The sequence below is a fragment of the Hyla sarda genome, chromosome 11 (genome assembly GCF_029499605.1).
Source record: "Hyla sarda isolate aHylSar1 chromosome 11, aHylSar1.hap1, whole genome shotgun sequence".
Lineage (NCBI taxonomy): Eukaryota > Metazoa > Chordata > Amphibia > Anura > Hylidae > Hyla > Hyla sarda.
In genome coordinates this window covers 24,615,801-24,631,269 of record NC_079199.1, presented here as the reverse complement: position 1 = coordinate 24,631,269, position 15,469 = coordinate 24,615,801, and the positions used below count along the sequence as shown (strand labels likewise).

At 43.0% G+C, this 15,469-nt stretch overlaps 1 protein-coding gene across 1 annotated transcript in view; it reads left to right on the top strand.

Annotated features, from left to right (window-relative positions):
• The window catches only part of TYRO3 (TYRO3 protein tyrosine kinase), a 186,608-nt gene that overhangs the window by 101,370 nt on the left and 69,769 nt on the right, over window positions 1–15,469 (top strand). Inside the window, exons 7-8 of the mRNA XM_056546671.1 lie at window positions 1,022–1,137; window positions 12,005–12,182. Coding sequence (XP_056402646.1) covers window positions 1,022–1,137; window positions 12,005–12,182 — 294 coding nt within the window. The remainder of the gene's footprint in view (window positions 1–1,021; window positions 1,138–12,004; window positions 12,183–15,469) is intronic.

The following is a 15,469-nucleotide window of genomic DNA, read 5'->3' as shown; positions in this document are numbered from 1 at the left end:
GTTTCCCAACCATTATGCCTCCAGTTGTTGCAAAACTACAACTCCTAGCATTGAAATTTTGCAACAGCTGGAGGCATAATGGTTGGGAAACACTGCTTTAGGGTGCGTTCCCACAGGGCGTACACGCAAACAAAGAACTACAATGTGACATGAGGTTGGGATCATCTCCTATACAGCTGATAAGCATTCATTAGATAGATGGCCTCTATAGGTGGTCTCCTATATTTTTAGATATTTCCTCTAGATTTCAGTGCACTAAAAGTTATCCTCCATAAGGCGACTTAAGTCCTTACCCTTCTGACAGTAATGGACATGATTAGGAAGGATCGTGAGTCCACCATAACGCTTTGGCTTTCTTTTTGTGAAATTGCTATTTCCTGTTGAAGTTCCTTCCAACTACAAGTCCCAGGATCCCTTGTTTGTAAGTGTGAGGTCACTTTTTTCCCTCCCGCACATCAGCTGCCCCACCCTTGGCTCCTTTCCATGTGTGCTGTGCTTGAAACTACAATTCGCTGCAGCCCTGTGGAAATTGATCTCCCTCCCATTCAGCGGTCGCTCTACTCATTGAAGCTCAGTCATGCACCCTTTTAACACCTGACTAGTGATATAATGTCTTGGGCCGTGCTGCAACCTGGAAAAAGCCTGAGACAACACTCATTATGTTGCTAAAAATTTACATTGGAGCAAAGATCACATAAGAATTTCGAGACGAGCCATCAAACACAGGTACAGACACTATATTATGAACTACACTAACTTTACAGCCCCTGTAGCACAGTCAAATAAAAGAAAATCCTGGAATACAAGGGGTATCTTCAGGTCGGTAAGGGTCAGTTCGGTGTACAGCCCCCGGGCAGTGGAAACCTGAATGTTCACACACACTGGGTTTGTCTGGGGCACCAAGGTCCCATTACCTTGTGGAGTGCATTGCTATTTTCACATTGGAAAATGAGATACATCTTGTAAATTATATTGAAATACTTCATGACCTGCTATTTCATTTCCTTTTTCCTTTCCACAGGACTGCCGCATCCACCATATAAATTGGCCGTAGGCGAGGTGACAAGCAGCACAGCAGCCGTGACCTGGAGTCCAGGGTTTGACAACTATTCTCCACTCCTCTCTTGCACAATGCAGGTACATTGCAGGGTTTCAAGAAAAAGCTTTTAACATTACACCATTATACGATTGTCTTTTTACAACTATGAGGTTATTTTGTGTATAAGCAACAAAAACAGTGCTATTTGAAATTGAGAAATTGAGATTGCCATCAGAGGCGTAAGTTGTAGCTTTTGGGCCCCGATGAAAAATCTGCTATAGGGCCCCATGTGCCATGTAGAATAATGGCCGCTTATGGGACAGATGTGCTTTGCACCCCCTATAGCTACGCCTCTGATTGCAATCACTCAGCTCAGTCCCTGTCCCCATTGGGGCTCACAATCCAAATTCACATATCAGGATCTTCGAAGTTTGGGAGAGAACTCGCGCAAACACGGAGAGAACATACAAACTCTTTGCAGATTTTGTCCTTTTTTTTTTTTGTTCTTTAAAATATTTATTTTTTAATCAGCCATTATAACAAATCAAATAAAAAAAATCAAATGATACCTGTTCTTATTCCCTATTCACCCTATCACCCTTTCCTTATGTTTCATTCTTATTTTTATTCTCTTCTTTATTCCCTTAAATGGGCACTGTCATTAAAACAAATTTTTGCTATTGTACTGCTTATGGTAAATAATAAATCTTTCTAAAGTACTGTAGGTTTTTTATGTTTTTTATTTTTGTTTTTAAAAAGTTGCCGCTAGGTGTCTCCCTACTTGTCTAGAACACATTTCCCCCATCTCTTGCTCAGACATTGGACACTTGCTGGCCTGGCAGAAGTCCAAAATCAGGAAATGCAGTCTGGAGTTCTGAGGGGTGTGTGTGTGTGCAGCCTTAGCCAATCATAGCTCATCTCACACTGAATTGCTCTGGGCTGTCTGTAGCAGAGTGAGGGAGGAAGTTCTCCCCTGTATGGCTTCAGATGATGTCACAGTCTGCTGGGGAACGCCCCTTCCCAGTCTGTGGATCTGACTGAGCAGAAAATACAGAGCAATATCAAGGTAGAAAACTAAAAAAATTATAAAAATAAAGGCAGGGGGTGGTTTATCATGATGGGGGCAGTGAACTGGGAGGATTATAAAATGTATCAAGATCATGAGAAGCACTATTTAACCAGATTAGCTCATATTTCTTAACCTTGCTTACTAGTTGTTCCCAAACTTTTACACAAGTCCATCCTGGCATATACCAGTTCCTCAAGATCATCAATCTACTTAAAAACCATAATTTTCCGCATTCCTTAGCATTGGTGCATCTTATTTGATTTTTTTACACCACAAAGGGACCTCTACCCCAGTTACTATCTGTCTTTTTGTACACTTCCTTTCAAAAAAACATTTTTTTGGAACCGCTCCATATCACGAGCATATAATCTGCTTCCTCTTCGTTACTTCTTCCTTACACTTCGGACAATTAGGGCTCACTACAGACCATAGGTGTCCAGATGTGGACAGGGGAGAGGTTTCACTAGCTGGATAACCACATTAAGCATACGAAATTACATATCAAATAAAGGTTATATGCCAACCTAGTTGAACAAATTATTAGCAGATAATCAGAAAAATATATAAAGGGGGAAGTGCCTAAAATTTGTTAAAATATACATTTATTGATATAGATATTTCAATAAATGTTAATTTTAGGAACTCTTCCCCCCTTTATATATTTTTCTAACCCCATTAAGCAGACTGAATGCAGACTAGGTTAGAGTTTCCCAACCAGGGGGCCTCAGCTGTTGCAAAACTACAACTCCCAGCATGCCCGGACAGCCATCGGCTGTCCGGGCATGCAGGGAGTTGTAGTTTTGCAACAGCCGGAGGCACCCTGGTTGGGAAACACTGAACAAGGTGATATACTAAGATCAGTGTAAGGCTGCATTCACATCTGGGATATGTGGATACGGCGGGAGAACTTCAAAAACCACCTTCTGCTGTACATCGCTGCCAGATCCACGCTATAGCCCATTGATTTCAATAAGCCGCGTAGAGTTAGGAAGTTTCATAGATCTAAAGAAAACAATAAGCAGAGCTCCTCATAGGACAGTATGTTTTGAACAAGGATGGATGTAAGTGGGTGCAGGATTCACAAACGTTTCAGTGGTCCTCTCACCTGTTACGGTTGTGTACCTGACACAACTACACAAGCGCATAAGGTTAGTGGTGCAGCCTCCCGGTATCGGATCCAGCAATAAGAAAGCAGATTCAGAGCAGGATGTAGATATGGAAAGAAATACCCGGTTCCACGGCGCGATCCACAGATTCAATCAAATGATGATGTAAGATGAATATAAATATTTATTAAGCCAGGGTGCAACGCATTTCGGGGCTTAGGATCCCCTTCATCAGGCAAATAGGCATCATAACATGTACAACAAACTGGTGGCTTTAAATAAGACCTTTTTGGCGCCAAACAAATAAAGTTCCGCCCAGTGGACGTGGCCTCAGTGGGCGGAAGAGCCCAAAGCAACATAGATATAATAGATCGATTAAAATAACAACATATGAAATTAGTATGCATTAAAACATTACACATATAAAAATACCTTAAAATACATAAACATTGTATTGGGTCCGGTCTGCCGGGTAGCTGGCGCATGCGTGCCTCGCCGACTCGTGTGTTTGTTTACCTTGGCGTTCGGGGCGCACGCGCACTTTGTCTACACAGTGTGTTTCCTCCTTGTCCTAGTGCGCGTGCGCGCCGGCGCTGTATCCTTCACACAGTGCGGGCGGGCGCCTGCGCTTTCTTCACCTCCGGCCGTCGTCATTATTATCTTTGGGAGTTGGCGCATGCGCCGTAGGTTTGGCGACGTGCGCCTTATTGAGGCTGACAGTTTTTTCTATATTAAGTTTATGTATTTTAAGGTATTTTTATATGTTTAATGTTTTAATGCATACTAATTTCATATGTTGTTATTTTAATCGATCTGTTATATCTATGTTGCTTTGGGCACTTCCGTCCACTGAGGCCACGCCCACTGGGCGGAACTTTATTTGTTTGGCGCTAAAAAGGTCTTATTTAAAGCCACCAGTTTGTTGTACATGTTATGATGCCTATTTGCCTGATGAAGGGGATCCTAAGCCCCGAAACGCATTGCACCCTGGCTTAATAAATATTTATATTCATCTTACATCATCATTTGATTGAATCTGTGGATCGCGCCGTGGAACCGGGTATTTCTTTCCATATCTACATAGAGTTAGGAAGTGTCTCCGGTTTGCTCATTTTGGCCCCTATGACATATGAGCATAGTCCGGCGGCCTTTCCCGGAGGGAAACTGAAAGTAGAACTGGTCGCGTTCATATGAATAGTGTAGAAGGGCTGGACGGAAAAAAGAGTGCTGAGCTTCCCATAGAGTAAAGGCACAGTATATAAAGGCACTGTAGAATATCCTCGCGGTTATTGGTGCTGGGGTTCCCTGGACCGATGGATACAGATCAATGACTGGAGGGTAGAAGAATAATGCCAGGTACCAGGCGGAATCCACTGGAACAAACTTGCTTCAGGCAGGTTGTAGATAAAAGTAGATTTATTAGCCAAAGATGCCCTTTTGGCATCTGTTGCAGCGAGTTTAGGTTGGGTTCACTGAGCCAGACACCCTACTTTTTCTACCGTATCTGGTTTTTTGTTTACTGAATTTTTCAGTCCAGTACAAAAACCTTATTTGGTTCAAAAATCAGCCAGAGACATTTCCCAACTCTGGGCAGCTTATTGAAATAAATAGGGTACGTAGTGGATCCGTCAATGACATGGTAGGAGGCGGTTTTGAAATTCTGATGCCATATCGAGCCTTTGTACTGTGTGCAGGTGGTGGGTAAAGCAATATTTTTACTTGGAATTTGCAGGCTTTCATGGCTGCAAAAAAGGCTTTTATTCAAAGCACTGATGGTCAGCACCCATGCCTACCCCGTATATCCGCGCTGGGAACAGGTCCCAGCGCATGCGCCCTTCAGCTAATCTAACCGGCGCGCTGCTGTGTGTAATCCAGCAAGCGCTCACTCCTGCCGCCGTCTTCCTCCTCAGTGCGCCTGCGCAGTGCTAGGTGCAGAGAGCGCGCTTCCTCTCTGCACCTAGTATCAAGAACTAACCTGATTGCGCGCTGCTCTGCGCAGGCGCACTGAGGAGGGAGACAGTGGCGGGAGCGAGCACTTGCTGGATGACGCACAGCGGCGCGCAGGTTAGATTAGCTGAAGGGCGCATGCGCTGGGACCTGTGTGTCAATCAGCGCAGACATACGGGGTAGGCGTAGGGGTGGGCGTGGGGGCATCGCGTACCTCGCACCACGCCTATCCAACCATCAGTGGCTTTGAATAAAAGCCTTTTTTGCAGTCATGAAAGCCGCCAAATTTCAAGTAAAAATATTGCTATACCCACCACCTGCACACAGTACAAATGTTGTGTGCAGGTTATTGTACCAAAATTTCATGACAGTTGCGCTTTAATTTGAGGACCTTTCAGGTGATTTAGTCATGTGATGTACCACAATCCTTTGTGATAGGACTGACAGGTTTGGGGAACCAATAAGCTTTGAGCCTGCCCCTTCAGATATCAGGGCGCTGTGTCCAATCATCGCTCTCTTTCCTCGGGATATGACAGCGAGCGGAGCTCTGTGCAAATCTACAAGACTAATTAGGCCTGAAGCCGATCTCTTCAACTTCTTGATAACCGTGAGTCTACCTAACTCCAATTCAGCTGATTCTACGTGACTACTGAACCTAAATCAAACCCCTAAATTCGGTGGAACAGCGTAAAGCAAGCCTCAAAGCTTATTCCCTACATAGTCCCAACCAACCTGCGAGGAGCCTAAAGTCCGGTCCTCTTATAAAGACTGTTTGCTGATTGCATCCTGCATAAAATCTGCAGTAAAGTTATTTCCCTTTTATCACAATTCCGGTTGTGCACAATCCTTTATTCCTCCCTATCATTCCTGGGACAGGTGGCGGTAGGATACACATATATATATATATATATATATATATATATGTATGTATGTATATATATGCAGAGGAACCCACACCCTGGCGTCACGACAGTTAAGGGTTAATGCTACACCCTTTCATCACTGCACAGCTACACCCTATTCACCCTGCACACCCCCCAAGCTACCACACTAGATATGAATGCACCCTAAGATAAAGCTTCCCTCATCTCTAGCCCTATAGGTGATCAGCGAAAAAGTTGTCATATCTAGGTAAGATATTAATGTATCTGTGTTCACTCGTGACATGTCCTTTCAGAATCCTTGGTGTAAAAGTATTAAATGAGTTGTCCAGTTTAGGAACACTGATCCCCCAATTCGCAGGATAGGGGGTATGAGTCCTGCCGGGTGCCCCAGCTCTCCCATAGAGATACATGGAGGGAGGGTGTCAGCCAACGCTTTGTGGCGTGGTACCTACAGCTTCATTCATGGGGAGACCCGAGGAGCCGGGTAGGAGATGGCGGAGTCCCAGTGGTTGGAGTCCCAGTGGTTGGAGTCCCAGTGGTTGGAGTCCCAGTGGTTGGAGTCCCAGTGGTTGGAGTCCCAGTGGTTGGAGTCCCAGTGGTTGGAGTCCCAGTGGTTGGAGTCCCAGTGGTTGGAGTCCCAGTGGTTGGAGTCCCAGCGGTTGGAGTCCCAGCGGTCAGAGTCCCAGCGGTCGGACCCCCTGCGATCAGACATTTTTCCTCTTTCCTGTGGATAGGGAATACTTTTCCCTAAACTGAACTACTCCTTTAATTGCCCGAGAGGTTAAAGTAAAAGCATCTCCAAAGTCTCATGAAAACTATGGTTACTATAGTAACCTGCAGGGTGCCAATGGTACCAGCGATAGGAAGATAAAACATTTTGTGACATATGGGGGAAAAAAACTGTCATAGATAAGTGTTGGGGGTGATGTATCTCGTGCCATAGGCTTCCGTAGGGATATTTCACCCTCTTTTCTCAAAGTCATTTTCTTGTGCGAGACAAAAATCAGGTTAATAACTGGGTTTTGTATGTTTTTCCCTGAGCCGCCTGTGGTTGAGTAGATTGTGCTGACTCAGAGTTTTATGGGTCTGACTCACGCAGCCGTCTTTAGGATAATACTTCTACTCCGCTCCAGCTGAAACCCCAGGTCCTATATGTTAAAGTAGCTTGTTTTTAGATTACTATTTCTTTTTATAAACAAAATACAGTGGTCTCTCAAGTTACAATATTAATCGGTTCCAGGACGACCATTGTATGTTGAAACCATTGTATGTTGAGACCAGAACTCTATGGAAACCTGGGAATTGGTTCTGAAGTCACAAAAATGTCATCCAAAAATAGGAAAAAGTGAGGATTAAAAGAAAAATAAGTAGATAACTAATACAGATAAAGCAAATCCTTACATATAAAAGTAAGAAAGATCTGCTGGGAGCTGTAAATCACTGTCTATGTCAGTGTTTCCCAACCAGAGTGCCTCCAGCTGTTGAAAAACTACAACTTCCAGCATGCCCGGACAGCCGTTGGCTGTCCGGGCATGCTGGGAGTTGTAGTTTTTAGAGATGAGCGAACTTACAGTAAATTCGATTCGTCACGAACTTCTCAGCTCGGCGGTTGCTGACTTTTCCTGCATAAATTAGTTCAGCTTTCCGGTGCTCCGGTGGGCTGGAAAAGGAAGATACAGTCCTAGGAAAGAGTCTCCTAGGACTGTATCCACCTTTTCTAGCCCACGGGATCACCGGAAAGCTGAAGTAATTTATGCAGGAAAAGTCATCAACTGTCGAGCTGAGAAGTTCGTGACGAATCGAATTTACTGTAAGTTCGCTCATCTCCAGTAGTTTTGCCATATCTGGAGGGCTACAGTTTGAAACCACTGCTGTAGGGAATACAAATAAATATTCTGTTAATATCCCATCTCTACAAGATCCCTTAGGCTATGTTTACACATCCGGAATTTCCTTGCGGAATTCTGCATTGGAATTCCGCTGGAGATTTCGGAGCAGCAGAGTCCCAATGTATCCAATGGGATTCTGCTGCGCTATGCACACGTGCGGGATTTCCGTGGAAGATGTTTCTGGCACGGAAATTCCGTTTTCCCTGTCCGCAGAGAGAATTTTAAGCTACCGCAGCAAAATTGGAAGAAATTGGACTGGCTTGCCAAGTCTGGGCACATGCTGTTGAGCTTAGGGAGATTAAAGGGGTACTCCGGTGGAAAACTTTTTATTTTTTTTAATGAACTGGTTAAACAGTTAAACAGATTTGTAAATTAATTCTATTAAAAAAAAATCTTAATTCTTTCAGTACTTTTTAGCAGCTGTATACTACAGAGGAAATTCTTTTTGTGTTGTCCACAGTGCTGACACCTGATGCCTGTATCAGGAACTGTCCAGAGCAGGAGAAAATCCCCATAGCAAACCTATGCTGCTCTGGACAGTTCCTGACACGGACAGAGGTGTCAGCAGAGAGCACTGTGGACAACACAAAAAAGAAATTCAAAAAGTAAAGAATTTCCTCTGTAGCATACAGCTGCTAAAAAGTTCTAAAAGGATTAAGATTTTTTTTTAATAGAAGAAATTTACAAATCTGTTTAACTTTCTGGCACCAGATCATTTAAAAAAAATAAAAAAAAAGTTTTCCATTGGAGTACCCCTTTAAAGCGTGGTCCTTTTTCGGGTTTGGTTTTACCTTGCAACACTGCAAACCACATCTGTAATAGCGCAATTCCACATTGTTTTTATGCATCTTTTCTTTTTTTTTCTCTTTTAACACAAAAAAAACTGCCCTGCCATTTTGCGCCGGGGAATAGACATGTCTATTTTTTCTGCGGAGTCCGCAAGTAAATGCATTGCCGTTGATGACACTGCGCATTTCCGAGCGGTTATAGCGCCCGCCGGATTCTGCACGTGTTCTGCCGCGTGAACCCGGCCTGAATAAATCTGTCTGGAATAAGAAAAAAAGAGCCTAAAGGAACTGCTTTTTTCTACACCATCATGTGTACCTAGAGCAGTGTTTCCCAAACAAGGTTCCTCCAGCTGTTGCAAAATTATAATTCCCTGCATGCTGGGAGTTGTAGTTTTGCAGCATCTAAAGGTACCCTGGTTGGGAAACACTGCTCTAGAGCAGTGGTCTCCAACCTGCGGACCTCCAGATGTTGCAAAACTACAACTCCCAACATGATTAGCAATGTTTCAGGAAGGAAAAAAAAAAATGAATAAAAGAAACCTGCTTGAAAACGCCTATAACTTCTATTTCCCATTGATAAAACCTTTGGCGCACCTGTTAATTAAAGGAGTAGTCCAGTGGTGAACAACTTATCCCCTGTCCTAAGGATAGGGGATAAGTTGCAGATCGCGGGGGGTCCGACCGCTGGGGCCCCCCGAGATCTCCTGTACGGGGCCTCGACAGCCCGCGCAAAGCGCTGCCTTCGGCAATCTCCGACTCTGCCATAGAGATGTATTGAGGGGGAGTGTCGGCCGCCGCTTCGTGCGGAGGTCGACATCCGCTATCTGGCCGGAGAGCCTGGCCCCCATACAGAGAAATCGCAGGGGGCCCCAGTGGTCGGACCCTTAGGATAGGGGATAAGTTTTTCACCACTGGACTACTCCTTTAACAATCAAACAGAGCTAGTGTTCATTTCAGCGGCTCTGTAGATAAAGAGGCCCGTGGACCCTGATCATCTGAAATTGTTCACTGTACATCAACCTCGCAACGTTACATTCTGCATTTCCCGAAGGGGCACCGCATTCCAGAAATACCCTTTTTTCCGCCACAAGCAGATTAACAGTTTAACGCTCATTATCGTAGCTCGCCATTTACTTCCTACAGTCACATAATAAATATTTCTGCTAAAGCCTTCGCCTGCCGGTGTGCCCTGAATCCAAGCTAAGCAAGGGCAATTTGTTTCTATCTTTTTTTTTATTTTTTATTTTTTTTGCTCTCGATAACTTTTTTCTTGTTATTTTGTCAGTGACTATTTATTATCTGGCTCATTGGTTTAAATACCTTCCGGAAAAACGTATTCGATTAAAATTCTGGGAATTGTGCTTTAATTGAGGACATGTGGCTTAGTACTAAAAAGAATTAGTTTCTAACTGCTAACAATGAATTTGCCGTTTTCGGATACAACAGCTGAATGCATTAAAGGGGTATTCCAGGCCAAAACTTTTTTTTTTATATATCAACTGGCTCCGGAAAGTTCAACAGATTTGTAAATTACTTCTATTAAAAAAATCTTAATCCTTCCAATAGTTATTAGCTTCTGAAGTTGAGTTGTTGTTTTCTGTCTAACTGCTCTCTGATGACTCACGTCCCGGGAGCTGTGCAGTTCCTATGAGGATATTCTCCCATCATGCACAGCTCCCGGGACGTGACATCATCATTGAGCAGTTAGACAGAAAACTTCAGAAGCTAATAATTATTGGAAGGATTAAGATTTTTTTAATAGAAGTAATTTACAAATCTGTTGAACTTTCCGGAGCCAGTTGATATATATAAAAAAAGGTTTTGCCTGGAATACCCCTTTAATTATTGTTAGCCAATAGTCGCCAAATGGTGGCACTGGAGCTGTTGTAAAATAATTTTTGTATACATCTTTAAAGCGTACCTGTCATAACACAGGAAAATAATGCTTCTATATGTTACTCACTAGGTCGTGCAGATGCTTTACACGTCTTATGTGTAAAGCTTCTGTATTTGGCTCACAAATCCCTCCATTCTGCTGCTCACTCATTCTGACATACACTGCTCAGGAAGGGGCGTGTCCGAGGCAAGCACTGAGCCCGCCTACACTCACCATGCATTCACTTCCTTCCTGAGTCTACTGTGCTGTGTCTCTTCCTCCATCCACTGCTCTGGAAGGGGCAGGGGCATGTCCGAGGAAAGCACTGAGCCCGCCCCTAGTGCTGTGCTTTGCTGGGTCTCTTCATCCAATCACTGCAGGCTGCTCTGTAACCCCCTCCTCTCAGTTTTTATGCTGCAGTCTGAGACAGGACAGGACTGAGAACAAAGGAGTGCTAGTCCTGCCCTCACTTCCTGGACTTTGTCCCAGCCTGTGCTTTAGCTGGGACAAAAATGATGTTGCCCTGTGACAGAATTATGTTCTGGATGGTATGGGGACCCCTAGTGGTCTTTTTAATAAGCCATTTTTATAAAAAGGAAATAAAAAATATGATGAAGTATATTGGAAAGGTTAATGTTTTTCCAAGAAATGAAAAGTTTTTGGTTCTGACAGCGGCCATCTAAATGAACTAAAAAGATGTCTGACTCCTTCAGGCTGTACAAAACAACATAAACAATTTTAGAGATTATTAATGGAGTTATCCAGGAATAGAAAACTGCACCCCCATCCCATCCCACCACCACCACCACACACAACCTGGGGACAGACAGGGAGCTGTTTTTCTATTGCTGGATAACCTTTTAAATACATATAAAAATATATCTGATAATGAATTTAAGTGTTGATAAATTAATGATAAAAATATAAGTTTTTATAAAAATATATCAATTTATTCAAGCTCTAAGTTTAGGACAGATTAGAGATGAGCGAACTTACAGTAAATTCGATTTGTCACGAACTTCTCGGCTCGGCAGTTGATGACTTTTCCTGCATAAATTAGTTCAGCCTTCAGGTGCTCCGGTGGGCTGGAAAAGGTGGATACAGTCCTAGGAAAGAGTCTCCCAGGACTGTATCCACCTTTTCCAGCCCACCGGAGCACCTGAAAGCTGAACTAATTTATGCAGTAAAAGACCTCAACTGCCGAGCCGAGAAGTTCGTGACGAATCGAATTTACTGTAAGTTCGCTCATCTCTAGGACAGATGTTTAAAATGATGGTATAGCATTTGTTGCTATGCATTTAAAAAAAAAATCTGAATCACAAGTGCACTTGTGATCCTATTTGTTTTTTGGAGTTTTTTCTAAATACATGTTCTGATTTATTTATTTTACCTCTTTTACTTTTTAGGTTCTGCTGTTACAAGATCAACGTGACATGTATTCCCAGAGTATTATCGTACCGCCATACAGTGTTGTCTTAGATGAACTGAAGCCGCTGAGCAATTACAGCGTCCGTCTGCAGTGCGCCAATGAAGTGGGAAATTCAGATTTCACAAACTGGATAACTTTTCAGACATTAGAGTCCGGTAAGCATCTGTGCATTGAATATTAAGAACTGTAGCATTAAGTTTTGTGCCTTTTTATACTTGTAAGATAAGACATTATTTTGAGTGTTATTTACCTGTAGTTGGTTATCGGTACTTAGCTGGACTATAGACTAGAGATGAGCGAACTTACAGTAAATTCGATTCGTCACGAACTTCTCGGCTCGGCAGTTGATGACTTTTCCTGCATAAATTAGTTCAGCTTTCCGGTGCTCCGGTGGGCTGGAAAAGGGGGATACAGTCCTAGGAGACTCTTTCCTAGGAATGTATCCACCTTTTCCAGCCCACCAGAGCACCTGAAGGCTGAACTAATTTACGCATGAAAAGTCATCAACTGCCGAGCCGAGAGGTTTGTGACCAATCGAATTTACTGTAAGTTCGGTCATCTCTACTATAGACCACAACTTATGGCAAAGTGCATCAGTTGTGAGTGGTGGGGCACCCAGTTATTTCTGCAGGCCGCTACAAGATGCCTCCCCCTCACCTGCCAGGCAAACCGCCATCCCGATTGAGGTGCCTGTAAATCTGAACTGTCCCATTCAAATGAAAGGGATCAGTTAGATCAGTGGTCCCCAAACTGTGGCCCTCCAGATGTTGCAAAACTACAATTCCCAGCATGCCTGGACAGCCAACGGCTGTCCAGGCATCCTGGGAATTGTAGTTTTGCAACATGTGGAGGGCCACAGTTTGGGGACCACTGAGCTAGATCATCATTTTCCCTCTGGTGCGTTTTTACAGCACCGGATGAAAACTGAGCCGGATTGCCGGACATATGTGACGGTATCCTAAGTGTTACACTTTTCCCACCAGTCATTTTAATACTATTTTTCAAGCGTACCCGTCATAAAAAAAAAAAAAAAATTGACATTAGAGACCTCTCAAAAGTTTTGATAAAGTCTCACCAATCAGGAGACAAGCAGGTAGTAGCGATCTCCGTTCTGAGGCCCCATTATGTGTCTGTGGTGCTGTTTAAAGAAGCTGAATAGTGATCACTGCATGCTGGGGAGTGAAGATACTCTTTGAGGTCATGTTCACACAACCGAATTTTTTAAGCGGTAATCAACAAAACAAATGCCACTTTGTTGCAGCAGAGTCCTATTGTTTTCAATAGGATTCTGCTGTACTGTGCACACGTCAGAATTTCTGCAGAGGAAACATCTGCCATGGAAATCCCGATTTCAGCCTCCTCTGAAAGAACGGACTTGTCAATTGTTTTTGTCGGAATTCTCTCGCAAATGCATTGCCGTCTATGATGGCGCATGTCCTAGTGCTTGCAAGTTCTGCCGGTGCCCGATATTTGCCAAATGTCCACCCATGTTTACCGGACGGGGGGATGCCGAACGCATTTGTGGTCCCTTAGTAGCTTCGGTGAAAAGGGACATCGAACCTAGAGCCTCGCAGGTGCCTTTTGGTCCAGAGGCGAAGGGTTTGGTTTGTTGGGGGGCCTCTCTCCTGTTGGAGAAGGGCTTGCGATAGACCGCATCCTTTGTGCACAATTTTTTTAGTGTAACACGTTTGCACTTTTTCTTGCACTTTGGGTGATTCGAGAGCACGTTCCTCGTCTCTTACAAAAAAAAATTTTTTTTTTTATTCCCATTGTGTGCTATGCGTTTCATTTGCAGGTTTTTCCAAAGCGAGAGGAACCCTTTGTGGCCTCTTTCTTCTCTATCAGACAATGATGTTATAGTTTTAGTGACATTTTCAAGTATAGAACGGAGACCGAGATATGTTTCTGTGTCTTGGCTCAGGTATAGAAGAAAAGTAAACTGAATAAAGAATGTAAGATAAATGTACTGTACATGGTTACTATGAGGATCAGTAGTGTGAGATGTTACAGATGGAATATTTCCGCAGTGCTATCTCCGGCGTGCTATGCAGTGGTAGCGGAATGAGCCGACATAACCCCTGTTTACTGAAAGAAGAATCATTGGGATTTCCTCTGTGCAGATGCAGGAAATAGGTCATAATTCCCTGAGGTCCTTGCAATTCCAGTCTTACTGTCCCTTCATACCTTAGATGATTGGTAATATCAAGGAGTAAAGATTTTCTTTTAATGCATTTATTAGTATTTACACCAGCGTTCTCCTAACAGTGTGCCTCCAGCTGTTGCAAGACTACTAATCCCAGCATGCTCGGACATGCCTATCCCTGTCTTATATGAAGGATAGCCTTATGCCTTCCCCTATCTTATATGAAGAAAAGCCTTATGCCTATCCCTATCTTATATGAAGGATAGCCTTATACCTATCTCTATCTGATATGAAGGATAGCCTTATAACTATCTCTATCTTATATGAAGGATAGCCTTATACCTATCCCTATCTGATATGAAGGATAGCCTTATAACTATCTCTATCTTATATGAAGGATAGCCTTATACCTATCCCTATCTGATATGAAGGATAGCCTTATACCTATCTCTATCTGATATGAAGGATAGCCTTATACCTATCTCTATCTTATATGAAGGATAGCCTTATACCTATCTCTATCTTATATGAAGGATAGCCTTATACCTATCTCTATCTGATATGAAGGATGGTCTTATTCCTTCCCCTATCTTTTATATAAAGGATAGCCTTATGCATATCTCTACCTGATATGAAGGATAGCCGTATGCCGTCCCCTACCTTATATGAAGGATAGCCTTATGCCTATCCCTGTCTTATCTGAAGGATAGCCTTATGCCTATCTCTATCTTATATAAAGGATTACCTTATGCCTATCCCTATCTTATATAATGGATTGCCTTATGCCGATCCCTATCTTATATGAAGGATAGCCTTATACCTATCTCTATTCTATATGAAGGATAGCCTCATGCCTATCCCTATCTTATATAAAGGATTGCCTTATGCCGATCCCTATCTTATATAAAGGATAGCCTTATACCTATCTCTATTCTATATGAAGGATAGCCTTATGCCTATCCCATATTTTAAACTCCTTCACTGTATTTGCAGCTACCACTTCTGCAGGAAGGCTATTCCATGCATCCACTACTCTCTCAGTAAAGTAATACTTCCTGATATTACTGCAGAAACCTTATGTCCTCTTGTGGTAGTGTTTATTCTTTTAAATCTCCTCTCCTCCTTTACCATGTTGATTCCCTTTATGTATATACAAGTTTCTAGCATATCCCCTCTCCGCCAATAATAATATTTATGCCTAATATCTTGATTTGATCTTTAGTTCTTCTATTGCGTGAAGAAGCTATATTTGCAAATAAACCCAGGCAGGGTCAATCTTTTTTTTTTTTTCCTGTAAAA